We start from the raw sequence: 26,795 nt of genomic DNA on the forward strand, positions 1-26,795 counted from the left end.
TAGCTCTGTACTGTATATATTAGTTAGCTGTTTAATAAACCTGTTTGAGATCTTCAACAACTTGAACTCTAAGCATTTCATTTGATGTTGCATCAGACTACATAAAAACAGCTCTCATTGCAATGTATATTGGCATCGGGATCAAAATAATAATTCTAGTTAACAAATTTGCATTTATATGGCGCCTTTCATGACCTCAGGACATTCCAAATCACAGTGAAGGACTTTTGAAGTGGAGTTAGAATTGTAAGGTGGGAAATGCAGCAGCCTATTTGCACACAGCAAGCTCCCAAAAACAGCCATGTGTAATGACCAGATAATCTGTTTTAAGTGATATTGGCTGAGAGATAAATATTAGCCAGGACATTGGGGAGAACCAACTTACTCTTCTTTGAAATTGTGCGATTGGATCTTTTATGTTCACCGAAGAGGGAAGACAGGCCCTGGGTTAATATCTTACCCAAAAGACAGCCCCTCAGTACTGCACTGGAGAGGCAGCCTAGTTTTTGTGCTCAAGACCCTGTAGTGGAATTTGAACCCAGAACCTCACAACTCACAGGCGAGAGTGCTACACTAAGCCATGGCTCACACCAGAGGGTGCCAATTGAAGATCAGATTCTGGCTGATTGTTGGGGTTGATAAAATGGAGTGTATGTTGCATTAAATCCACATTATACCTGATCTAGGAGTACTTAATGTGAGCAATGTGTGCCTGAAATGGAAACTTCTCTCACTCTCAACTCCTAGTGAGGAGCCACATTTGAAGTAAGAGTGTGGGTCTCAGAACTGGTGCTACAGTGTTATAGCTCAATCTCTGATCTTCACTCTCTTCGGACATGGGATCATCAGGTTCCAACTGACTAAAGACCAATAAAATCAGCACCTCGGGGAGCAATTATAACCTAACTCGCTCAGCTATCACTCTATTGCTGACGGAAACTGATCGGCTGTTTGTTTTGCATCCCGCCCCACCACTGAAGTCATTAGAAAATCTATTTCAAATTAACTGAGAAACAAGAACAGTCTACATAATAATCTAATATCAAAGCAAAATATTGCGGATGCTGGACATCTGAAATAAAAACAAGAAATGCTGGAAATGCTCAGCAGGTCTGGCAGATATTTCTTTAAACATCTTTTCATTTAAATATATTGAATCCCTTTTAGAGTGGTAATTTTTTTGCAAAGTCCAAAATTAGATGGAGGAGAACTGGAGCTGCAGAAAGTCCCCAGATACATACCTAAATGACGTCCCCACCTCTTTCAGACCTATGTTTGAATAGTTTCTTTGCAACTGATGAAAGTTCAGTGACCCTTCGCTGACCTGAAATGTTAACTCTATTTCCTGACACTTGGGCATGCAGGACATTGGGTGTAAAAGGTGGCATTTAGGGCCACTGCGGAATCAGCTGTGCTGCTGTGCAGTTAAATAGTAAAGATCTTTCAGTGCTTACCCTAAAGCTAAGGAATAGTTCAGTCATTTCTGGTCGTATTTGTTTATTTTATCTGCCCTGCTGGCATGTACATTGTGCAGAGATTTTGTGATAATATTCAAAATTCTGCTCCCGCATCACATCATGCGCTAATGGGTTTCCCAATGGGAATTCCTCATCTGCCATGTTTGAGAAGAAGAGGAATTAGTGGTTAAACTGCAGATGGGATTCTTCTTCTGACAGTTCCAACATCTCATTAGACAAGCCTTGTTTTGGCAGACAATTAGAGTGTAGGTAGAGGTTCCTTTTCCTAAAGGAAGCTGCAATAGCAGATTGAATAGGACCACTAATATAGGTGAAAGCCTGACAATCGCCAGGTCTGTTGTTTCCTCTGAAGAATGACTTTCAGTGGCACTATATAAAGGAAGGCATACCAGTGTGAAAAACAACCACCATATTCTGCTTGGGCACACTAACAAAAGATGCCATTTCTGCAGCTGCTGGATTTGGCTGCACTGAACTGTCTTTACAGGGTCCTGGTCAGCAGAGAGCCAGAGGGAGAGCTGTACCATTTGCTACAAGAATACCTATCATAAAGCAAAGGGCTGGCATGTCCAGTAATAGTAATGGTCAGCTGTGGCCTGACATGTGGCACTTTGAGACATGCTGCAGTGCTTATCTATGGGGATAGTGATGCGGAGTGACACAGAGGGTCTCATTCCACACAACCATTTCATGTAGCCTCACCTTCATTTTAGTAGCCATTAAACATTAAACCTGCTACATTGATTTGTCACTATCCTTTATCTTGGGTTTTCTTTACCTACATTTTTGCCTGTACCTTCTTAGTCCCTTACCCCTTCAGCCTTGACAAAGGATTTCATAATTCCTGTCTCCATATATTGATATTCTCCTTTAAATTGTTCCCATTGATTTAAATTTCACTTACAAGCTATATTCCATGCCCGACACTAAGGGGTGAATCTTGACTTTGTGCAAAAGCTTAAAGCAGGTGATAACTAGAAATAAAAACCAGGAGAGATGTCCATCTGGCTATGATTTGCAATCACTTGTTTTACATTATTGCATAAAGTCCAGATTCACCCCTAGTATTCTCTCCACCTATTTGAATGTACACCTGATGCCACATTAGTGAGTTGATCTCAAAAAATTGGGTGTAAAAATACCCATTTCCATTTTAGCCTACCCAAAACCTGCCAGAAGCCTTTGGTCATGAAATTGATCTTGGGCACTAACACAATGTGGCTGATAGCGAATTGGAAGCATGTTTTAATATCAATGGAAAAGGATATTGGATAGGCTGAAAAAAGGGCTACCAATTTGCTATTGCCCATTCTGCGTTACCACCTGAGAAGAATCTCATTAAACTACACCAGTAGTGGGAAATCTAGGCTGGTGAGTGGAAAAGACAAGATTGTAAAAATCAGAGCATTGGTGCTTGTGTTACATTCAAAAATTTGAATGCAGGCCACTGTAGAACGGGACTGTTCCATCAGCCGTGGGCAGGCGACAACTCTGATCTGTCACATAGATTGGCAACAAAGGTCACATAGTGTTTTCATAGAATCAGTGATGACAATCCATTCATGATTAAGTACTAATTACATACCTTCAAAGTCCCTGGATTCCAAGTTCACCAATGCCCCAGCTGCCAGGACCATCTGCAAAGACAGAGACGTTTGACTGAGGATCAGAATTGACAGATCAAAAGACATTTCTTTGTGCATGCTATTTAATGCATGCTATTTAACTTGACTATTCCAAATGCACTCCAGGCTGATCTCCCACATTCTACCATAAACTTGAGGTCATCCAAAACTTTGCTGCCTGTGTCTTAACTCACACCAAATTCCTTTCAACCGTCACCCCTGTGCTCGCTGACTCACGTTGGCTCCCGGTCAAGCAACGTCTTCATATTAAAATTCTCAAATTCCTCCATAGTCTCGCTCCTTCCTATTTATGTAATCTCCTCCAGCCCCACAGCCCTCCAAGATATCTGTGCTCATCTTATTCTAGCCTCTTGGGCACCACTGATTTCAATCTTTCCACCATTGGCAACCTTGCTTTCAGTGGCCGAGGCCCTAAGCCCTGGAATTTCCTCCCTTCATCTCTCCACCTCTCTACCTTGTTTGCCTCCTTTGACACTCCTGAAAGCCTACATCTTTGACCAAGCTTTTGGTCATCTGACCTTTTGTGGTTCCATGTCATATTTTATTTTATAATGCACCTGTGAAGTGCCTTGGGAAGTTTTATTATATAAAAGATGCTTTATAAATATAAGTTGTCTTGCATTTCATGGAAGCTCCTATACCAGGAATGTGATCCCACGTGTTTAATGTCCAAGCCAGTAATTCATGCATTTCATTTGCTTTCCCTTGAAGATCAACCGAAATCCTGGTAACACTCTAGAGGCAAGACTGTTCATAGCGATAATAAAATTATTTGCTAAAACTATGGATGCTGTAGTTTTGATAGAGGTGTTTTGCTACTGCTATGGGTAAGGTCTGCCTCCATAATAGTTTTTGGTTTCTTTTGCTGGGGTGAGAATAAAAACTCACAAATTCACAAAACAAAAGGAGAAAAATAACAAAAAAGCAAGGGGAGAAATGGTGAGTGAAAAAGACCCTAAGAAAACGAGGAGAGAAATCAATATAAAGTCACTTGACTCTCTCCTGCAGACTATGTAAAACAATCAACATATTCTTTTTGCACTAATTTTCTCCCCTTCACTCTGATCTTTGGCTCATTGGCTAGGTTGGATTCCATGAACGCTGGTTGCCTTCCAGTACATAATGCAAACAGACATTAGCCGTATGTGAAACTTGGCAGTGAGTGTGAATAAGTTGTTCAAATATGGGCAACATCACAGCTGAATCCAACCTTGCTGTCAGGTAATTTCTGCATGCATGTGCTTCCAACATGGATCGTCAGATAGCAAATAGGATCAGGAATCCCAGAGTCCTCCCTTCCCTTACCCAAGAAGTCTGAGGTTAGCTGAAAGCCACGCAAAAGTAGGACACACAAAACTTTCCCATTTACTTCTCACAGCCCAGGTCACTAACATTTTTTCTATGTGATCTAGCAAATTAGTTATACTTTCTCTAATCTAATATACTGTCTTTGCTGTTCATGGTGTGATCTCTGGGGAGACCAAATGTAGCTTAGGTTATCCTCTGTGCAAGCATGATCCCAGGCTCTGTAGGTCTCATCATTTAATCTCTTCACCCATTCCCATTCTGACTTCTCCATCATTGGTCTCATACACAGGTCCAGCAAAGCTCAATGCTGGAGTGGGGCATCTTTCAGGGCACGCCGTTAGATTTTCTCCTTCACCCTTCAGCTCAAATATTTTTTCCGTGTAACTTGCTGAAAATGCGGGTGGATAACGCTGTGCCAAGGGAAATGGGGCATATGGGATGTTAGCGAATGGCAGGACCATCAGTCTGTCTCTTTAACCAATGAGTTTAAGGATTGAGAAAGAAATTGGAGCAGCATAGAAGGAAAGTGAATTATACTCAGCACAGGTAAAGAAAAAGAAATAAAGAGTGTGGTGTATTATGCGTTTATTGTTCACTTAATATATAGTGTATTGTTCATTTGAGGCCACTGTGCATGCTTGGTGTTGCATGCACAGTCTGCCAGTAGAGGAAGACAATAATAAAGTTTGTTTATAGCAGCTATTCAGCTGTGTGTTTCTTCCAGAGATTTACAATAACAGATCTACAATGTGAGATCTTACAAAGAGAGGGAAAGGAAGATTGGATTGAGAGAGAGTGAAAAAGAGACAGAAATGTAAGAAAAAATAGAAAAATTAACTGTAAAAAATTAAATTTTAAAACCTCCAAGAAGAATTTACTGCATGCAGGGATGGGATTGAAAAGTTTAAATTGTTTGCTTTCTGGGCTAAAGAGATTGATTGACGTTGGTTAAAAAGGTAGTTACACTGATAAGTTCCAACACTAACTTTCTGCAGCGGGTTTAATGGGTAATTAATGTGAAAATCCAGAAAGTTCTTAAAAATAATGGTACGAGTGAGATGCCGTTTGTGCAGAGCAAACAACAGAGTGACACAAATCGACCAGCAAGTTCTGGAGAATTGCAACTCATGCCTTATCTCTTTCTCCTGGGGAAAATCTAAGTATTGATTTTTGCTAACTCCAGACTTTAGCTATGTGCCAATTTTCCAGCCTGCTTTTAATTCCATGCCCAATGCCAGATTTTACATCTCTCCCCTCTTCTTGCATTTCCCCAGTTCTTCTACTTTCATGGTCATTTACACAGTCTGGGGTAATATTGACTTTGGATTGATGGTGTGAAATCAGCTAAATCAATTCTGCTTCATTGGAAGTCAATGGAAATGAACGTCAGGAGAGATGTATAACTGGCAGCTGAATTGATATCACCGTTTCACACTATCACCCAAAGTCAAAATGATCCCCTCTGTCTTTTTTTACTGTATTAATGTTTCTATCTACTACTTAACTGAGGATACATCATGATTTCTCTCTGGGGTTGTTTGTTAAATATGTATTTTCCTCCACTCCTTTCTCTGATTATATTAATATGCCAGTCCACCTCTTATTTTTGATCAAATGTTTACACCCACAGCATTAATTTTTCTGCTATCTCCACAGATGCTGTAACAGGGTTTAATTTTAAACTACTATGTTTTTAGCTCCCCCTTTGTGAATCCTTGTTCACTGCTTTCCAATTATAAGGCAAAGAAACCAGCACAAACAGGTTTCTTAAAGAAGAAGGGTTGAAATTTATTAAACTTAAACTGTAATTCGGTTAACACCTACGGATACACGGCACGCCCACGCTAGCATGCATACGCGATACACACATGCAGATAGAGACAGAAAAGAGCAGAAGAAATAGAGTGGAATGGTTTGAGGTAATGTCTGAAGAGGGTTTTTGTTACAGTTCTTCGAACTCACTGTAGAGTCCTTGATTGTAGGTAGATCTTGCTTTTTGTTGGGGCCCAATATTTTTCTTAAACCTTGTTCGCTGTAGGAGACTTTTCTCTCTTGGGATTCATGTGTCTTCAGTAGATTTGGAGTTCCGTGAGAAAGAGATGGGAGCAGACAGACAGGAGAGGTCTTCTGCAGTTCAGGAGCATTCTGTAGTCTCTCAGTTCAAACTGTTAGTACCATTCAGAAAAATCCAGGTTGCCAAGCAGGTTAGTCATGTGACTAGTTGGTCTGACCACATCTTGGCTCTGTGGATTGTATCATCTTAGCAGGGCCTAGAATGCGCTTCCCTGTCTTCAATGTCTGATGCTCAAAGTCCATTGTGGGTTAAATGGATAAGGGAAGCAACCTCTCTTTTCCCTACTGGTATGTAAATGTCTTTCAGCCAAGTATCTGGCAGCCCTTGTAACAGGCCTTCTCTTCTTCCCAGCAACAATTTGCAATTTAATGTCCATGTGGTGAAATTAATATGCCTCATTCTTGGCAGGTGGGGGTCTAGCATGACATTTGCTATAAATTGTATTCAGTTGTTGTGTGTGCTTAATCAATTATTTTCCCTGTATCACGGGACCAAATAAGTTGCAGAAAAGGAAAAAGAAATAAATAACTTTCATTTGTATAGCACCTTTCACAATCTCAGGATGCTACAAAGTGTTTTGCAGCCAATGAAGTGCTGATAAAGTGTAGCCACTGTAGTAATGTTGGAAACGCAGCAACCGATTTATTCACAGCATAGTCCCACAAATCACATCGACATAATGACCAGATTACCAGTTAATTTTAGTGTTGTTGATTAAAGGAAAAATATTGGCCAGGACACTGGGGAATACTCCTCTGCTCTTCTTTGAAATAGTGGCCAAGGGGTCTTTTACCTGAGAAGGCAGGAGGGGACATGGTTTAATGCCGCATCTGAAAGATAGCATTTCCTAAAGTTATAGTTAGCAGCATTAGAGGTGTAGAGATTTCTGTTTGACCAAGTCTTTCTAAACTCACCAAAGCAGAATATTGGTTCTACGGCGAGATAGTTCTCCAGCCGTATTTAAAACAAAATCCATTTCCTGGCATCAATTGCAAAGAGCAATTTGTGAGAGAACACTGGATAGACAGAAAACAAATAGCTCTTCCCTTGTAACACATATATCTGGTGGACATGTCAGAAACATCAACAAAGAGTCGACGCCAGAAAAGTTTACATGCTCTGATGAGCGAAATATACCTTTACACACAACCTTCACCAGAGAAAGCAACAGCATTCTGCTTGGTGAGCAAGGTTATTAACCAGGAGTGTTACTGTAATCACTGTTATGCAAACACTGTGTTTGGCCACAGTATTGTGCTAATGATTGAACAGTCAAAGCAGAGTTGTGAGATCGCCAGTTTGCAGAGAACATGATACATGGAGCCTCAGGGCTTGAGCTGATCTAGGTGCAGCTGCATGGCATGTGTTGCTATATAAGGTACGTTATTTTCGAACTGAGAGCTGTTCCGGCATGGTCGCATCGGGAAAAGAGTGTTCCGATCTATTTTGGCCCTGGGTCCTCAATATAATGCGATCGGTGAGCTGCCAGGGCGAAACACACCACCTGGCTGATTCCTGGGATGAAGGGGTTGACTTATCAAGAATGGCTAAACAGGTTAGGCCTTTATTCATTAGAGTTTAGAAGAATGAGGAGTGATCTTATTGAAACGTACAAGATTCTGAGGGGGCTTGACAGGGTAGATGTTGAGATGTTTCCACTAGTGGGGGGAATCTCGAACTAGGGGACGTAGTTACAGAATAAGGGGACACTCATTTAAAACTGAGATGCGAAGGAATTTCTTCTCTCGGAGTGTAGTGAATGTCTGGAATTCTCTACCCCAGAGAGTTGTGGAGGCTAGATCACTGAAATTATTTAAGGAGGAGGTAGATAGATTTTTGAAATATCAGGGAGTTGAGGGCTATGAGAAGCTGGCATGAAAGAGGAGTTGAGGTCTGGGCCAGATCAGCCATGATCTTATTGAATGGTGGGGCAGGCTTGAGGGGCCGAATGGCCTACTCCTGCTCCTATTTCTTATGCTCTTAAAGAGGCAGCTCAGCCACCAGGAGGTAGGTTATTGGGTGGGGACAACCGAATGGGAGCTGCAGCAGCCCCATAAAGGGGGTGTGCAATAAATATCAGGAATTAAAAACATGCTGAGCTTCAGAGCAGCAGGTAGCCTGTGCACAGAACCATGCAGTACGTACATTCAATTTTCAACGTTCAATATTCATGGGCGACTGCCATAAGAGTGTCTCTCACACCTCCATCTGGCTTCCCCCGACAGCCGTAGATGATCCCTTTAATTCTCGCACCAATGCCCAACTGCTGTCATCGACTTGTAGCCCCCATAGTTGGGGGGTGAGGGCAGGAACTGGTGACATTTTGGTGAGTGGAGTCAAAAATGGCCGTCCAGTGGGCTCTGAACTGGACATCCTGATTTTCATATAGGTATGAGGCACCTTGCCCTTTCCTGGTGGAAAGGGTAGGCGGTGGCGTAGCGGTATTATCACTGGACTAGTAACCCAGAGACCCAGGGTATTTCTCTGGGGACATGGGATGGGCAATATATGCTGGCCTTGCCAGCAATGCGGCACAGTGGCGCAGTGGTTAGCACCGCAGCCTCACAGCTCCAGGGACCTGGGTTCAATTCTGGGTACTGCCTGTGCGGAGTTTGCATGTTCTCCCTGTGTTTGCGTGGGTTTTCTCCGGGTGCTCCGGTTTCCTCCCACATGCCAAAGACTTGCAGGTTGATAGGTAAATTGGCCATTAGCAATTGCCCCTAGTAGAGGTAGGGGTAGGGAAATATAGGGACAGGTGGGGATGTGATAGGAATATGGGATTAATGTAGGATTAGTATAAATGGGTGGTTGTTGGTCGGCACAGACTTGGTGGGCCGAAGGGCCTGTTTCAGTGCTGTATCTCTAAATAAAAAATAAAATAAATAAATAAATGGGTACGAATCTCACCACAGCAGAAGGTGGAATTTGAATTTAATTAATAAATCTGGAATTAAAAGCTAGTCTAATGATGGCCATGAAACCATTGTCGATTGTTGTAAAAACCCATCTAGTTCACTAATGTCCGTTAGGGAAGGAAATTTGCTGTCCTTACCTGGTCTGGCCTACATGTGACTGCAGACCCACAGCAATGTGGTTAACTCTTATATGCCCTCTGAAATGGCCTAGCAAGCCACTCAGTTGTATCTAACCGCTACACAGTCTATAAAAAGGAATGAAACCGGACGGACCACCCGGCATCAACTTAGGCACCGGAAACGACAATGGCAAACCCAGCCCTGTCGACCCTGCAAAGTCCTCCTTACTAACATCTGGGGGCTTGTGCCAAAGTTGGGAGAGCTGTCCCACAGACTAGTCAAGCAACAGCCTGACATAGTCATACTCACGGAATCAGACCTGACAGACAATGTCCCAGACACAGCCATCACCATCCCCGGGTATGTCCTGTCACACCGGCAGGACAGACCCACCAGAGGTGGCGGGACAGTGGTATACAGTAGGGAAGGAGTTGCCCTGGGAGCCCTCAACATCGACTCCGGACTCCATGAAGTCTCATGGCATCAGGTCAAACATGAGCAAGGTAACCTCCTACTATTACCACCTACCACCCTCCCTCAGCTGATGACTCAGTACTCCTCCATGTTGAACACCACTTGGAGGAAGCACTGAGGGCGGCAAGGGCACAAAATGTATTCTGGGTGGGGGACTTCAATGTCCATCACCAAGAGTGGCTCGGTAGCACCACTACTGACCGAGCTGGCTGAGTCCTAAAGGACATAGCTGCTGGACTGGGTCTGCGGCAGGTGGTGGGGGAACCAACACGATGGGAAAAACATACTTGACCTCGTCCTCACCAATCTGCCTGCCGCAGATGCTTCTGTCCATGACTGTATTGGTAGGAGTGACCACCGCACAGTCCTTGTGGAGACGAAGTCCCGCCTTCACATTGAGGATACCGTCCATCGTGTCGTGTGGCACTATCAACGTGCTAAATGGGATAGATTTTGAACAGATCTAGCAATGCAAAATTGGGCATCCATGAGGTGCTGTGGGCCATCAGCAGCAGCAGAATTGTACTCAACCACAATCTATAACCTCAAGGCCTGTCATATCCCCCATCAAGCCAGGAGACCAACCCTGGTTCAATGAAGAGTGCAGGAGGGCATGCTAGGAGCAGGACCAGGCATACCTCAAAATGAGGTGTCAACCTGGTGAAGCTACAACACAGGACTATCTGCGTGCCAAACTGCGTAAGCAGCACGCGATAGACAGAGCTAAGCGATGTCATAACCAACGGATCAGATCGAAGCTGTGCAGTCCTGTCACATCCAGTCGTGAATGGTGGTGGAAAATTAAACAACTAACTGGAGGAGGTGGCTCCACAAATATCCCCATCCTCAATGATGGGGGAGCCCAGCAAATCAGTGCGAAAGATAAGGCTGAAGCATTTGCAACAATCTTCAGCCAGAAGTGCCGAGTTGATGATCCATCTCGGCCTCCTCCTGAAGTCCCCAGCATCACAGATGCCAGACTTTAGCCAATTCGATTCACTCCGCATGATATCAAGAAACGACTGAAGGCACTGGATACTGCAAAAGCTATGGGCCCTGACAATATACCGGCAATAGTACTGAAGACCTGTGCTCCAGAACTTGCCGCGCCCCTAGCTATCCTGTTCCAGTACAGCTACAACACTGGCATCTACCCTGCAATGTGGAAAATTGCCCAGGTATGTCCTGTACACAAAAAGCAGGACAAGTCCAACCTGGCCAATTACCGCCCCATCAGCCCACTCTTAATCATCAGTAAAGTGATGGAAGGCGTCAAGAACAGTGCCATCAAGCGGCACTTGCTTCGCAATAACCTGCTCAGTGACGTTCAGTTTGGGTTCCGCCAGGGCCACTCAGCTCCTGACCTCATTACAGCCTTGGTTCAAACATGGACAAAAGAGCTGAACTCAAGAGGTGAGGTGAGAGTGACTGCCCTTGACATCAAGGCAGCATTTGACCGAGTATGGCATCAATGAGCCCTAGCAAAACTGAGGTCAATGAGAATCGGGGAAAATCTTCCGCTGGCTGGAGTCATACCTAGCGCAAAGGAAGATGGTTGTGGTTGTTGGAAGTCAATCATCTGAGCTCCAGGACATCACTGCAGGAGTTCCTCAGGGTAGTGTCCTAGGCCCAACCATCTTCAGCTGCTTCATCAATGACCTTCCTTCAATCATAAGGTCAGAAGTGGGGATGTCCGCTGATGATTGCACAATGTTCAGCACCATTCGTGACTCCTCAAATACTGAAGCAGTCCATGTAGAAATGCAGCAAGACCTGGACAATATCCAGGCTTGGGCTGATAAGTGGCAAGTAACATCCGCGCCACACAAGTGCCAGGCAATGACCATCTCCAACAAGAGAGAATCTAACCATCTCCCCTTGACATTCAACAGCATTACCATTGTTGAATCCCCCACTGTCAACATCCCAGGGGCTACCATTGACCAGAAACTGAACTGGAGTAGCCATATAAATACCGTGGCTACAAGAGCAGGTCAGAGGCTAAGAATCCTGAGGCGAGTAACCCACCTCCTTACTCCCCAAAGCCTGTCCACCATCTACAAGGCACAAGTCAGGAGTGTGATAGAATACTCTCCACTTGCCTGGATGGGTGCAGCTCCAACAACACTCAAGAAGCTCAACACCATCAGGACAAAGCAGCCCACTTGATTGGCACCCCATCTACAAACATTCACTCCCTCCACCACCGATGCACAGTGGCAGCAGTGTGTACCATCTACAAGATGCACTGCAGCAATGCACCAAGGCTCCTTAGACAGCACCTTCCAAACCCGCGACCTCTACCAACTAGAAGAACAAGGGCAGCAAATACATGGGAAAACCACCACCTGCAAGTTCCCCTCCAAGTCACACACCATCCTGACTTGAACTATATCGCCATTGCTTCACTGTCACTGGGTCAAAATCCTGGAACTCCCTTCCTAACAGCACTGTGGGTGTACCTACCCCAAATAGACTGCAGTGGTTCAAGAAGGCAGCTCACCACCACCTTCTCAAGGGCAATTAGGGAGGGGCAATAAATGCTGGCCTGGCCAGCGATGCCCACATCCCATGAATGAATAAAAAAAAAAATTCTGGTCAGTTAGGAATGAAGTCCATCCGAGTGGACCAGAAACTTGTTGATAAGTTAACGCTTTGAGCAGTCCGACAAGTCTGCCTTCATTACCACCATGTTCTTCAAAGCAAACAGGGAGATGTTGTCACAAATGTCATCCCCTCGCAGTCTTATTTAAATCGCGCATCATTTTTTCCGATATAAGTTTGAATCCACAATTACATGGTTTCCAAGTTATAATCTGGTTGTACAGAATAATGCTCAGTGAAGTGCGTGAATCTGTGAACATGGACATGTGCCAACGGCAGCTGTGATAAACAACTCCTTGGCTAAAGGCATGAAGACACATTAAAAATATTACAAACTATTTTCTTCAGCTCTGCATATTGGAAGATTTCAAATTTATTGCTGATGCTGTTCTTTTTTGTACTTTTCCTCACTGTGACCTTGTTTCATTATCCACATGAAAACAGAAGCTGGACATGGGCTTACAATGAAATCAACTCTTTGAAGCCAATCCTGACAATAAATTTGAGTACTGATAAATATCAGGAGAACTGTAAGATTGAATTACACCCTGAAGCTCGCGAGCAAATACTTGAGCCTGAAGGTATATGAATCATTAAAAGAGAGGTTGCTCCTGCTCCTGTGCGATATTTTTTCAATTGTAGTGGCTTTCTCTAGTGGTTATAACTGATTATCTGTGAGAAAACACTGCAGGTTAGATTTTTAATCTTCGATGGGAGCATGACCTAGAAAGTAGGGAGGTCTAGCCGATTGTAAACATCCAGAGAATATTCCTCTGTCAGCTGCTTAAACTAAAGCACTGAACCATTTATCAGCTGAAGGCCCTTGTTAAAACAGGCGACAAAGCAATGTCACAGGAACATGTTCAGCATCAATGCAACCCCTTGGTGACAAATGCTGCCAATGGCCTCCATATTTACAGGAAGGGGGTGAGAGGGTGGGGTGGCAGGAGTGATCCTGGAAACCAGGGCACGTGGAGGTCCTGCCAAATTTAACGGCAGGATCTCATTATCATTTTCTTCTTTTGTTACCAGTCTGGCAGTCAGCCATATAGACAGGGAGAGTCTGTGACAGGAAGCTGCAGCTGCACACCGCTGGAGATGTTTCCCGGCAATCAAAGAGGATTGGCACTTGGTGGGAGTGGCGGCGGAGTCCGACAAGCTGGAGGGAAGGGTTTGGGAGGGTGCGAGGTTGATCGCAGCAGCGAGGGGAGGTCTCAATCGGCACAGGGGACAGTCAAAGTTTTGTTGAGGGGGCCAGAAACTGGGGTGGCAGAGGTGAGGGAAGGGGAGGCAAGCCTCCAGGCTCACAAGCTATCCTCTAAAAAGCACTTAGCTGCTGCAGCCAGCTGCTCCCATCTCCATTTAGCTGTGGAGTTATAATGAAGTGCTTCGACTTTCCAAGATGGCACACACGCCACGCAACCCGCCAGAATAAAAATAACAGCAGGAGCATAAGCAGCAGCTTGTGAATACGTTTCCTGATAATTAGTTTTTATCACCAGCACCTGCACCCACCTCCCAGAGCATCTCCCATCTGTTGTGTGGGGCGGCGGGGGGGGGGGGGGTGGTGTGATTAATATTGAATGTAACTGCCCTGAATAGTAATGAATGGACCTTGCTTGCTTTTCCAAATTCAATGAAGTAAACTGGCACAGCTCCAGATTACCAACCCCTTCTGTTGAACAAGTTTTCCTGTGTATTTCCTGGGACGTTCAGCCACTGCCACTTCACAGAAGCCCATTTTCAAAGCAGCAAGAAGTCCCAGGAAAGTCTGGGGCCAAGGAGCTCGTTTCTACCAAGGGATAGTTTGTATCCCCCTGAGCAGGCAGGCAGAGGGCTGCAATATAACATCCCATCTTAAAGTCAGCACCTCTGACAGTGCAGCACTCCCTCACTGTTGTGGCTGCCTAGATCACATAGTGAGGCCTCTTGACTGGGGCTTGAACCCACAAACTTCTGACTTAGAGATGAGAATGCTACCGCTGAGCCATGGCTGAAACCTATAATGGCTCTGATTGCTTCATGAGATAAGGCGTGTGCCTCCACTGGCGCTCAGATAAGCAGCTTGACACGTTCTGGATCACCAAATTGAAAAGTTAGTGTTGGCATTCCTTTCCTCAGTGGCTTAGCTGGTGAAAGAACTGCTCATTACCAAGTGCACAGACCAGGAAGATCCTATATTCAATCTGCAGCCTGTGCTGAGTTTGCTGATTTCAGCCAGCGATGCAATTGGCCTTATTTTGCCATAGCGAATGAGGGAAAAAGTACAGATAACATTCCTACTCTTAGCCACAATCCAGAAGCCCCTGATACAACAGAGCACGTGTGAATGCCTGATATGGATGCTGTTGGTCTTGGTTGTGAAGGCCCCCTTCCACGCCTGAATGACCTGCCAACCAGCTTCAAAGTAAATAGCCAGTTGGCCAGGATACCAGAAGGTGGTGGTACCCATAGACCTTCGCCTCAGCACCATTCGGTCCATTCAATGAAGGAGGAGCATCGTTCTTTGGTTGAATCTTTAGTTACAAGCAAATAATTTAAACTAATAAACCGCCTTTGGTCAGAATGGAGCCTCCTGCTCCCAAAGCGAAGTCACAATATACCTTTCATGGAACCTTTATGAACATACAAACATACGAACTTGGAGCAGGAGTAGGCTATTCGGCTCCTCGAGCCTGCTCCACCATTCTATAAGATCATAGCTGATTTGTTTGTGGACTCAACTCCACTTTCCTGCCTACTCCCGATACCCTTTGACTCGTTTGTTTGTCAGGAATCTGTCTACCTCTGCGTTAAAAATATTCAATGACCCTGCCTCCACCACTCTCCAGGGAAGAGAGTGCCTGCAGAGCTGCAGAGTCCCATAGACCCTCTGAGAGGAAAAAATTCTCCTCATCTCTGTCTTAAATGGGAGACCCCTTATTTTTAAGCCATGCCCCCTAGTTTTAGTTTCTCCCACAAGGGGAAACATCCTTTCAGCATCCACCCAGTCAAGTCCCCTCAGGATCTTATATGTTTCAGTAAGATCACCTCTCATCCTTCTAAACTCCAATGAATACAGACCCAATCTGTCCAACCTTTCCTCTTAAGATAACCAAGGACAGGTCTTGCATATTTAAAGGTGCCCTCATGACAACACTGCTGAAAAGATCAGTGAACAGTAGATGTATGGATGAATGGTGGGTGATTTACTATTTGGACCAAGTCCCATTCATTCCTGTGTTAACTGTCCTACACTGGTTCCTGGCCCACTGACACCTCAATTTAAAAATTCTCATTCTCGAGTTCAAATCCCTACATGGTGTCGCTATCTCTGTTATCAGCTCCAGCCTTACAACCCTCTGAGAACTTTGCATTGCTCTAGCCTCTTGTGCATCCCTCATTTCCTTCACCCCACAATTGGCAGCCTTGCCTTCTACCTTCTAGGCCCTAAACTATGGAATTTTGTCCCTGAACCTCACTGTTTCTCCATCTTTCTCTCCTCCTTTAAGATGTTTCTTAAAACCAATCTCTTTGACCAAGCTTTTGGTCACCTGCCCTAATGTCTCCTTCTTTTGCTCGGTGTAATTTGTGTCTGATATCATTGCCGTGAAATGCCCTGGGATGTTATACTATGTTAAAGGCCCTATATAAATGAAAATTGTTGTTGTTGATGATGTTTGAACTTAAATTCTAGTATGGATCTGTTCCAGTTACATATCTGCCCCAAAACCCCCTCAGTAAAGTGCCAAAATTCCATAAAAAACCTGAAACTGTTCAGCCTTACAGGGAGACGTCTAATTTGATTTCCTGGGGGATGGTGAGTTGGTGATCTCAATCAAGGCGGCAATTTATTGCATTGCATTTTGCCTCAGCATTCTGGGCTCCTATTTGCTCGCCAGTGACTCCTAGAAAATATGTGCGTTTGTAGACAGAGGATTCGAACAGACTGTGATACCTTCCATTATCCACTAGCTTGCTAACACCCACCAACTAATCTCCCATTTGGAGAAGGGACAAGTTATTAGATGGCAGCTTCCACCTGTATCACACTAAAAGTCAGCGATAGGGAGAGGAGAAGAGTAAAAGGTGTCACAATCTGAATCTGTATGGTAAACTCGACAGTGAAGGAATTTACATCCAACTTTATATTTGGAGCTTCAAAAAAAATGTTTGAAAGCAAAATTGGACAGGTTTCTGCTAGGTGATAAAATTTGTTCCAAAATTGCTGACACTTGCTAAAGCCAATCTATGGATCCATGGAGAAATAATTTTCATAATTAAAGTACAACAATCTGTTTTCCTTTCAATGATTCATTTGTTTTATTTACTGTATTGATTTTCAAAGAGCTTTCACTTTAGAGCCAAGCTAGTCATTCAGGGACCTAAAGTTTCTGAAGGTATAATGGGTGGAATCTGACCAGCCCCGCAGAGTGGTGGGGGGAGGAGGGGAATTTGGAGAATTGCAATTGGTTGGCTCCCTGACTTGTTCCCCCCTCTGAGCGCTTTTGCTGGAGGCGGACTTACAGCAGCAGTGGTGGGTAGCCAATTAGGCCAATTAAGGTCCACTTAGGGGCAAGTTTCAGGGACCAATGGTATCTCATCGGTGCTGAGGTGGCCCCTCCCCACTGAGTCCAGAGGCCAGCAGCACCTTGGAGGCGGCCTCCTGGCAGCAGTCTGGAGGGCCATCAGTGCCTCCTCTCACTGTTCGAATGAATGAGCCACAGGAATAAAAAAGCCCTAACCCTTCCTGTGGAGGGGTTTCCCCTCCACACTGAGAGCCCAAGAACTGTGGGCCTTACTTATTTTTAACATTTAAGCAGGCATCCGAAAGCGCCTCCTACCTGCCTTAGTAGCGCCCACCTCTCATGGTGGGACTGCCATCTGTCCAGTGCTGCAGGCCCTCCTATTGGGCCTCCTGCCTCGGGAACCCATCCACCATTTTTAATTGGATGGCGAATGCAAGAGGCAGCCTCTTAAGTTGGCCACCTCCTGTAAGATTGCCTGTCACATGCCAAGTATCAGAACTCAGTAATGGTACCAACCCGCAATTATAAACAACCTTGGGAAGATTCCGCCCAAGGTGTGGACTTGACATTTTGTTTGATGTGGCATACAAACTATTGCAAGTACTAGCTAGGTTGGAGCTGAGCCACATAACACAGGATTATTCTGGCTTTGACTTTTGTTCTGTGCCACATAAGCTGATGGCAGTGGAATGCCAGTGGTAGCCAGCGAGCTGGAGTTTGACAGAGGAATAAATGAGGTCCAAACAGTAAATCACCCACCATTCATCCATACATCTACTGATGTTAGACTCACCGGCCTGTAATTATCTAGTTTATCCCTGCTACCCTTCTTGAATAATGGCACCACATTCGCTGTCCTCCAATCCTCTGGTACCTCTCCTGTGGTCAGAGAGGATTTGAAAATTTGTGTCAGAGCCCCTGCTATCTCCTCCCTTACCTCACATAACTGCTTGGGATACATCTCATTGGGGCCTGGGGATTTATCCACTTTTAAGCCCGCTAAAACAGCTAATACTTCCTCCCCTTTCAATGCTAATATGTTGAAGTATATCACAATCCTCCTCCCTGATCACTACACCTATATCGTCCTTCTCCATAGTGAACACAGATGAAAAGTAATCATTTAAAACCTCACCTATGTCCTCCGGCTCCACACACAGATTACCACTTTGGTCCCTAATGGGCCCCACTCTTTCCCTGGTTATCCTCTTGCCCTTTGTTTAGTGTTTGGTTAGTGTTTGGAGATACAGCACTGAAACAGGCCCTTCGGCCCACCGAGTCTGTGCCAACCATCAACAACCCATTTATACTAATCCTACACTAATCCCATATTCCTACCACATCCCCACCTGTCCCTATATTTCCCTACCACCTACCTATACTAGTGGCAATTTATAATGGCCAATTTACCTACCAACATGCAAGTCTTTTGGCTTGTGGGAGGAAACCGGAGCACCCGGAGAAAACCCACGCAGACACAGGGAGAACTTGCAAACTCCACACAGGCAGTACCCAGAATTGAACCCGGGTCGCCGGAGCTGTGAGGCTGCGGTGCTAACCACTGCGCCACTGTGCCGCCTTAATATACTTATAAAATGCCTTAGGATTTTCCTTTACCTTGTCTGCCAGTGATTTTTCATGTCCCCTCTTCACTCTCCTAATTACCTTTTTAAGTACTCCCCTACACTTTCTATACTCCTCTAGGGCCTCCGCTGTTTTCAGCGCGCTGAATCTGCCATAAGCCTCCCTTTTTTCCTTTATTCAATCCTCTATATCCCTTGACATCCAGGGTTCCCTTGATTTGTTGGTCCTATCCTTCACCTTTACAGGAACATGCTGCACCTGAACTCTCACAATTTCCTTTCTAAATGACTCCCACTGGTCTGATGTAGACTTTCCAATAAGAAGCTGCTCCCAGTTCACTCTGGCCAGATCCTGTTTTATCATATTGAAATCTGCCTTCCCCCAATTCAGTACTTTTATTACCGGTCCCTCTATGTCCTTTTCCATAACAACCTTAAATCTTAGAGTTATGTTCGCTATCCCCAAAATGCACCCCCCCCCCCCACCCCCCACCCTGCCACTTCTACCATTTGGCCGGCTTCATTCCCTAGGATCAAGTCCAGTACCACTCCTCCCCTTGTAGGACTCTCTACGTGCTGGCTCAAAAAGCTCTCCTGAATGCACTTGAAGAATTCTGCCCCCTTTAAGCTTTTTGCACGAATATTATCCCCTCTAAAACAGGGGAAGTTGAAATCCCCTATAATTTTCGCACCTGTCTCAGATTTGCCTACATATCTGCTCCTCTATCTCTCCCTGACTGTTTGGAGGCCTGTCGTACACTCCCAGCCAAGTGATTGCCCCCTTTTTGTTTTTAAGTTCATGTTCATAATAAGCTCGAAATCATAGATCAGATTCACCTTTAGTGTTCAAAATACATTCTAGTGCCAGAAAGATTACAAGGAAATCAATATTACAATGCACCACTGCCATGAATGTAGTGAGGGTAGCAAAAATGAGTCTGGACCAGCATGGGACAGGGACAGTGGGACTGAAAGGGGGACTGAGAATAGGAGAGAGTGGGACAGAGACCGTGGGACAGAGACAGTGGACTGAAAGGGGGACTGAGAATAGGAGAGAGTGGGACAGAGACCGTGGGACAGAGACAGTGGGACTGAAAGGGGGACTGAGAATAGGAGAGAGTGGGACAGAGACCGTGGCACAGAGACAGTGGGACTGAAAGGGGGACCGAGAATAGGAGAGAGTGGGACAGAGAGAGTGGAGACCAGAGAGAGTGGGAGAAAAAAAGTGGGACAGAGTGAATGGGACAGGGAGAGGAGGACAGGGAGAGTAGGACAGAGAGAATGGGACAGAGAGAATGGGACAGAGAGAGTAGGACAGAGACAATGGAACAGAGAGAGTAGGACAGAGAGAGTAGGACAGAGAGAATGGGACAGAGAGAATGGGACAGAGAGAGTAGGACAGAGAGAGTAGGACAGAGAGAGTAGGACAGAAAGAATGGGACAGAGAGAATGGGACAGAGAGAGTAGTACAGAGAGAATGGGACAGAGAGAATGGGACAGAGAGAGTAGGACAGAGAGAATGGGACAGAGAGAGTAGGACAGAGAGAGTAGGACAGAAAGAATGGGACAGAGAGAGTAGGACAGAGAGAGTAGGACAGAAAGAATGGGACAGAGAGAATGGGACAGAGAGAGTAGTACAGAGAGAATGGGACAGAGAGAATGGGACAGAGAGAGTAGGACAGAGAGAGTAGGACAGAGAGAATGGGACAGAGAGAGTAGGACAGAGAGAGTAGGACAGAAAGAGTAGGACAGAAAGAATGGGACAGAGAGAATGGGACAGAGAGAGTAGTACAGAGAGAATGGGACAGAGAGAATGGGACAGAGAGAGTAGGACAGAGAGAGTAGGACAGAGAGAGTAGGACAGAAAGAATGGGACAGAGAGAATGGGACAGAGAGAGTAGTACAGAGAGAATGGGACAGAGAGAATGGGACAGAGAGAGTAGGACAGAGAGAATGGGACAGAGAGAATGGGACAGAGAGAGTAGGACAGAGAAAATGAGACAGAGAGAGTAGGACAGAGAGAATGGGACAGAGAGAGTAGGACAGAGAGAGTAGGACAGAGAGAATGGGATAGAGAGAATGGGACAGAGAGAGTAGGACAGAGAGAGTAGGACAGAGAGAGTAGGACAGAAAGAATGGGACAGAGAGAATGGGACAGAGAGAGTAGTACAGAGAGAATGGGACAGAGAGAATGGGACAGAGAGAGTAGGACAGAGAAAATGAGACAGAGAGAGTAGGACAGAGAGAGTAGGACAGAGAGAATGGGATAGAGAGAATGGGACAGAGAGAGTAGGACAGAGAGAGTAGGACAGAGAGAATGGGACCGAGAGAGGAGAGAGTGGGACAGAGAGAATGGGACAGAGAGAGTGGAACAGAGAGAGTAGGACTGAAAGGGGGACCGAGAATAGGAGAGAGTGGGACAGAGACAGTGGGACAGAGACAGTGGGAATGAAAGGGGGACCGAGAATAGGAGAGAGTGGGACAGAGAGAGTGGAGACCAGAGAGAGTGGATACCAGAGAGAGTGAGGACCAGAGAGAGTGGAGACCAGAGAGAGTGGAGACCAGAGAGAGTGGAGACCAGAGAGAGTGGAGACCAGAGAGAGTGGGGACCAGAGAGAGTGGGGACCAGAGAGAGTGGGACAGAAAAAGTGGGACAGAGAGAGTGGGACAGAGAGTTTAGTCACAATTCTCTAGGACAGGCCTGATGGTCTTTTTCTATCCATCAGTTTTATATATTCAGAAGCATAGAAGCCAGCTGATTATATTGTTGTGCATGGACTGACAAATTTGGGATAATAGCAGCCCAGAATTCGCCTCAGTGAAGTATGGTCCCATGCTGATGTTTTTCAGTATGCGCTGACAGGCAGGGACTACCTGGGAAATATTGGCAGTTGGTGTATATGTTTCATATGCTAGAGGCATGTTGCAGGTACAGCAATTTCTGCTTTTATTTCAGGTCTCCAGCGTTTGCAATTTTTCTTTTTAACACTATGGGTGCCTGTATGTAATTCTACTCCTGCTACACGTAGGAAGCAGAAACTGCATCGATACTTCAGGGGATGATTTAAATCGGAAACAATCTGACTTCATATTTTGATACCCTATTTAAGTGCAATAAATTATTGTAGTGGAATAGTATGAGCAATAAAGTTACTCAGCAACATTTGTATGGGACATTAGCTTTCATTATTAGCATAGAAGGAGTAAACAGGTGTGCTTACCTGAATGATACTCAAGTGGCCGTAGGTTGCGGCCAGATGTAGAAAAGTTTGTCCTTTGTCATCAACAGCATTCAGATCAGCACCGAACATAATCAGATCTCGTACGATCAGAGGTTGATTGGCTACCACAGCAACCAATAGGGGTGTCTATGAATATCACAAAATGTATTATTTGCTATGCAGGTAGGACATATGTAATAGGAACAGGAGGAGGCCATTCAGCCCCTTGAGCCTGTTCTGCCATTGAATTAGATTGTGACTGATTTGTATCTTAATTCCATTGACTCGTCTTGGTTCCATATCATTTAACACCCTTGCCTTACAAAAAGAAATCAAGCTCAGTTTAAAAATGTTTAATTAACGCCCCCACTTCCCTTGTGTAACAATATGTTTTCTGACATCATTCCTGAACGGCTTAGCTCTAACTTTAAGATTATGCCTCCTTGTTCTGGACTCCCCCACCAGATGAAACAGTTTCTCTCTATCTAACCTATCAAATCCTTTAGTCACCTTAAACATTTCAATTAGGTCACCCCTTAATCTTCTATAGTCAAGGGAATACAAGCCATACCTATAGAACCTGTCCTTGTAATTTAACCGTTTTAGCCTGGGAATCAGTCCGATTATTCTATATTGCACCCCCTACAAGGTCAATATGTCCATTGTAAGGTGCCCAAAACTGAACACAATACTTCAGGCTCCTTTATACAGCTGAGGCACAACTTTTACCCTTTTGTTTTCCAGCCCCCTTGAGATGAAAGCTAACATTCGAGTAGCCTTTTAAATTATTTTTTGTACTTGTTCACTAGTTGTTTCCTGTATATGGACTGTAAATCTCTCTGCGCCTCCCTCTACAGTTCCTAGCTTCACAGAATTTAGACCTTTCTTAGGTCCAAAGCAGATGACCTTGCACTTCTCCACATTAAACTCCATTTACACACCCACTTAAACTATCAATGTCCCTTTGTAGCTTTCTACTCCAATCTACACTATTTACTGTGCCACCTAACTTAGTGTCATCATCAAACTTCAACATACAGTTCTCCATTCCTTCACCTAAGTCGTAGATAAATGCAGTGCAACACTGAGGCCCCAGTACAGATCCCTAGGGGGCACTACTTGTCACATCCTGCCAATTAGAGTGCATACCCATTATCTCTACTCTCTGTCTCTGATCTTCTAACCAATTTTCTATCCATGTCAAAAGGTTACCTCTAATTCATGTGTTTTCATTTTTGATTTTTGATTTATGTGGAACAACAACAAAAACAACAACCTGTAGTCATGTAGCGCCTTTAACATAGTAAAATGTCCCAAGCCACTTCACAGGAGCAATTATCAAACAAAATCTGACCCTGCGCCACATAAAGAGATGTTAGGGTAAATGATCAAAAACTTGGTCAAAAGAGGTAGGTTTAAAGCAGCATTTTAAAAGAGAAAAGAGAGGTAGAAGAGTGGAGAGACTAAGGGATGGAATTCACGAGCTTAGGGCCTTGGCAGCTCCACTAGCAGTGGAGTGATTAAAATCAGGGATGCACAAGAGGCCAGAATTGGAGGAGTGCAGATATCTCAGAGGGTTGTAGGGCTACAGGAGGTTACAGGGATAAGGAGGGGTGAGTCCATGGAGGGATTTGAAAACAAGGATGATAATTTTAAGATCAAGGTGTTGTTTAATCAGAAGCCAATGTAGGCTTGCGAGCTCAGGTGAGATGAGTGAATGGGACTTGGTGTGAGTTAGGACACGGGCAGCAGACATTTTGATGGCCTCAAGTTTATGAAAAGTGGAAGATGGGAGGCTGGCCAGGAGAGCATTGGAATAGGCAAGTTTTGAGGTAATGAAGGCATGAATTATGAAAAATCTAGCAGCAGATGAGCTGAGGCAGGGGTATGGTCAGGCGATGTTACGGAATATGAAAATAGGCAGTCTTAGCGATGGCGTGGATTTGTGATTGGCAGCTCATCTTAGCATCAAATTTGACACCAGAAACATTATCAAATGCCTTCTGGAAGTCTAGATAAATAACATTCATGGACGCTCCCTTATCTACCATGTGAATGACCTCCTCAAAAAAAAAATCAACTAGGTTAGTTAGACATATTTACCCTTTACAAATCCATTCTGGCTCTCTCTGATCAGCTTGTATTTGTTGAAGTGTTCAGTCTTTCTGTCCATAATGACAGATCCTAGTAACTTCCCCACAACAAATGTCAGACTAATAGGTCTACAATTGCCTGGTTTAATTCTCCCACCCTTCTTAAATCTCAAGTAGTGAATGGTGCATCAGTGACAGTAGTGAATTGTCAGTTTTCCAATTCAATTTAAACTGATCAAAACCCAAGAAGAACAGCTGATCTATGAAGAATGTCCCATATTGCCATGGTGCAACCGAACATCATTTTATTCCCGCTTCATTTTGAGGCGCCCTCGTACTCCCCTTTCTGCCTGAGCAGCGCCCACCTCTCCTGGTGGGGCTGCTGGCCGTCCCCAGCTGTGGGCCCTCTGATTGGTCTCCTTATTTAAGGAAGGATGTAAATGCGTTGGAGGCGGTTCAGAGGAGGTTTACGAGATTGATACCTGGAATGAGCGGGTTGTCTTATGAGGAAAGGTTGGACAGACTGGGCTTGTTTTCACTGGAGTTTAGAAGAGTGAAGGGAGACTTGATTGAACTATATAAGGTCCTGAATGGTCTTGACAAGGTGGATGTGAAAAGGATGTTTCCTCTTGTGGGGGAGTTAGGAACTAGGCAGCACTGTTTTAAAATTGGGGATTGCCCTTTTAGGACAGAGACGAGGAGAAATCTTTTCTCTCAGAGGATTGTGCAACTTTGGAATTCTCTGCCTCAGAAGGTGGTGAAGGCGGGGTCATTGAATATTTTAAGGCGAAGGTAGATAGATTCTCGTTAGGCAAGGGAATCAAAGGTTATTGGGGGTAGATGGGAGTGTGGAATTCGAGACAGAAACAGATCAGTCATGATCTTATAGACTGGTGGAGCAGGCTCGAGGGGCCGAATGGCCTACTGCTGCTCCTAATTCGTATGGTATGGTTAATTGGACGATGAATGCGGAGGCAGCCAATTAGGAGGCCCATTCCCGGAAGATCGCGCCAGAGGGCGTACTGCAGACCCCTGTGGGGTCAGGACCCGGAAATGATCCCGACTCCTGAAAATAAACAATCACCAGAAAATTCCGCCCATAATCTCCTGGGAGAGGCAACTTCTCCCTCCCACCCTCCACCCCACCATCTCTCGCTCCACTGCGCCCCACGCCCGCAACCCCAATCCCAGCATGAAAATTCCATGGCAATTTAGGGAAAACGAAATCAGGAAAATTCCTCTCTGACCCATGAGGATGATTATAAATGAGTTCCAGGAGTCTACCATGACCATGATACACATCGCTCAATACCTACTGCCCCTTTTTTTTTTAAAACACTGAGCTATCAGCCTTCGTCAAAAACTATTTCAGCTTCCTTTGAACTCACCGCACAAATCGGCTACATGTTCCAAAGGATGATGAACCTTTGCAAAAAGAAATTCTTCCTAACCCAGTTCTATGTTGGTATAACCTTTATGCATGCCCCTGGTTCTAAAGCAGACCCGACGACATGTGTTGGGTTCGGGTCGGGTTCGCGTCGGGTCGGGTCTGTCTTCTGGGTCCGGCATTCGGGCTCGGGTTGGATCGGGCTGGACGTGGACACAGTGCTGCCTTGCTCAAGGAGGGAAGAGTTCTTCAAAATTCGAACATTCTGCCGGGATGTCAAGGCGGGAAACATGCTGCCGGAATGGAGGATCACAACAACCGGACAAGGTACAGCACAATAACCTGTTTTATATAATTAACTTTATTACGATAGTCAGGTCGGGCGCGGGGGAAAAAAAATCAAAGGACTCGGGCCCAGGTCGGGTTCGGGTTGGATGTGGTCGGGTCGGGTTTCAATTTCATACCCGAGCAGGCCTTTACCTGGTTCTCCCTAACCTATCTAATTCAAATAGTCAGACACAGTCTCGTTCTTTCATTATTTCAAAGACCTTCATGAAATCTCCTTGAAGTCCATGCCTTTCAAGAGTTAAAAACCACAGCTCTGTAAGCATATTGTGGTCGTGAAAGGGCCTCTAATCTAGGTATCTAGATCTGCTGGATCCAATCTGCTGGCCCTCCTCTAAATATTTTTCAGGGCTATGTGAAGGGGGATGCAATATTCTAGAAGAGGCCAACCATGGTCTTAAACAAGAGCAATTTAGCGCCTTTGTTTTTTATTGGATCATCCCAGTAATATATCCTAATACTATTTCTTTTTGTTATAGTCTTGCAGCACTGCTCATGCACCTTTTGGGGAATCATGTGGGTAGCGCAGCTATGCAGTTGGAGAATCAAAACCCATAATACCAGCTTGTATAATAGTATACGGGTAAGACTATTTCATGAAGGTACGAGTTAAGGTTTTTATACCTTTCCTCTGTGTTCTTTCGTATCGAGTCTTCTGAGCTCCCGCATTCGTTCAGCCGCTGCGTAGGCATGTTCCCGCATACCTTTTGCTGCGTAGATGTGAAGAATTCTGAAATCAAACAAATCAGGCAGTTGCTGGTTACAGTTATCACTAACTCTGTTCCTTCTATTACAGTTTGGTAGTTTGGTAACCAGTCCTTAAAAAGAGCTTCAAGTGGTCCAGTATACTGAAGCATCAACACGCAGTGTCAGAGAATAAAGTCATATAAATGTGTCTGTCGTATGTTCCAAATCACTGCAGTTTCATGTGAGGAACCGAGTGAAGGATGGGCATATTACCATGGTGAAGATGGATAGCCAGAAAGACCTTTCTCTCTGCAGCTGTCCTAATGTACCTCCTGTGGCTTTCTCAGTAGAA

At 44.8% G+C, this 26,795-nt stretch overlaps 1 protein-coding gene across 4 annotated transcripts in view; it reads right to left on the reverse strand.

The window, feature by feature from the left end:
* LOC137381435 (NF-kappa-B inhibitor delta) overlaps positions 1-26,795 on the reverse strand; it is a 145,921-nt gene that overhangs the window by 30,290 nt on the left and 88,836 nt on the right. For all 4 annotated transcript variants that reach the window (XM_068054023.1, XM_068054025.1, XM_068054026.1 and 1 more), the window contains 3 exons: positions 26,381-26,486; positions 21,932-22,078; positions 3,064-3,115 (listed from right to left, as the gene is read on the reverse strand). In XM_068054023.1, the coding sequence (XP_067910124.1) occupies positions 3,064-3,115; positions 21,932-22,078; positions 26,381-26,486 (305 nt within the window). The remainder of the gene's footprint in view (positions 1-3,063; positions 3,116-21,931; positions 22,079-26,380; positions 26,487-26,795) is intronic.

The sequence above is a fragment of the Heterodontus francisci genome, chromosome 22, assembly GCF_036365525.1.
Source record: "Heterodontus francisci isolate sHetFra1 chromosome 22, sHetFra1.hap1, whole genome shotgun sequence".
NCBI lineage: Eukaryota > Metazoa > Chordata > Chondrichthyes > Heterodontiformes > Heterodontidae > Heterodontus > Heterodontus francisci.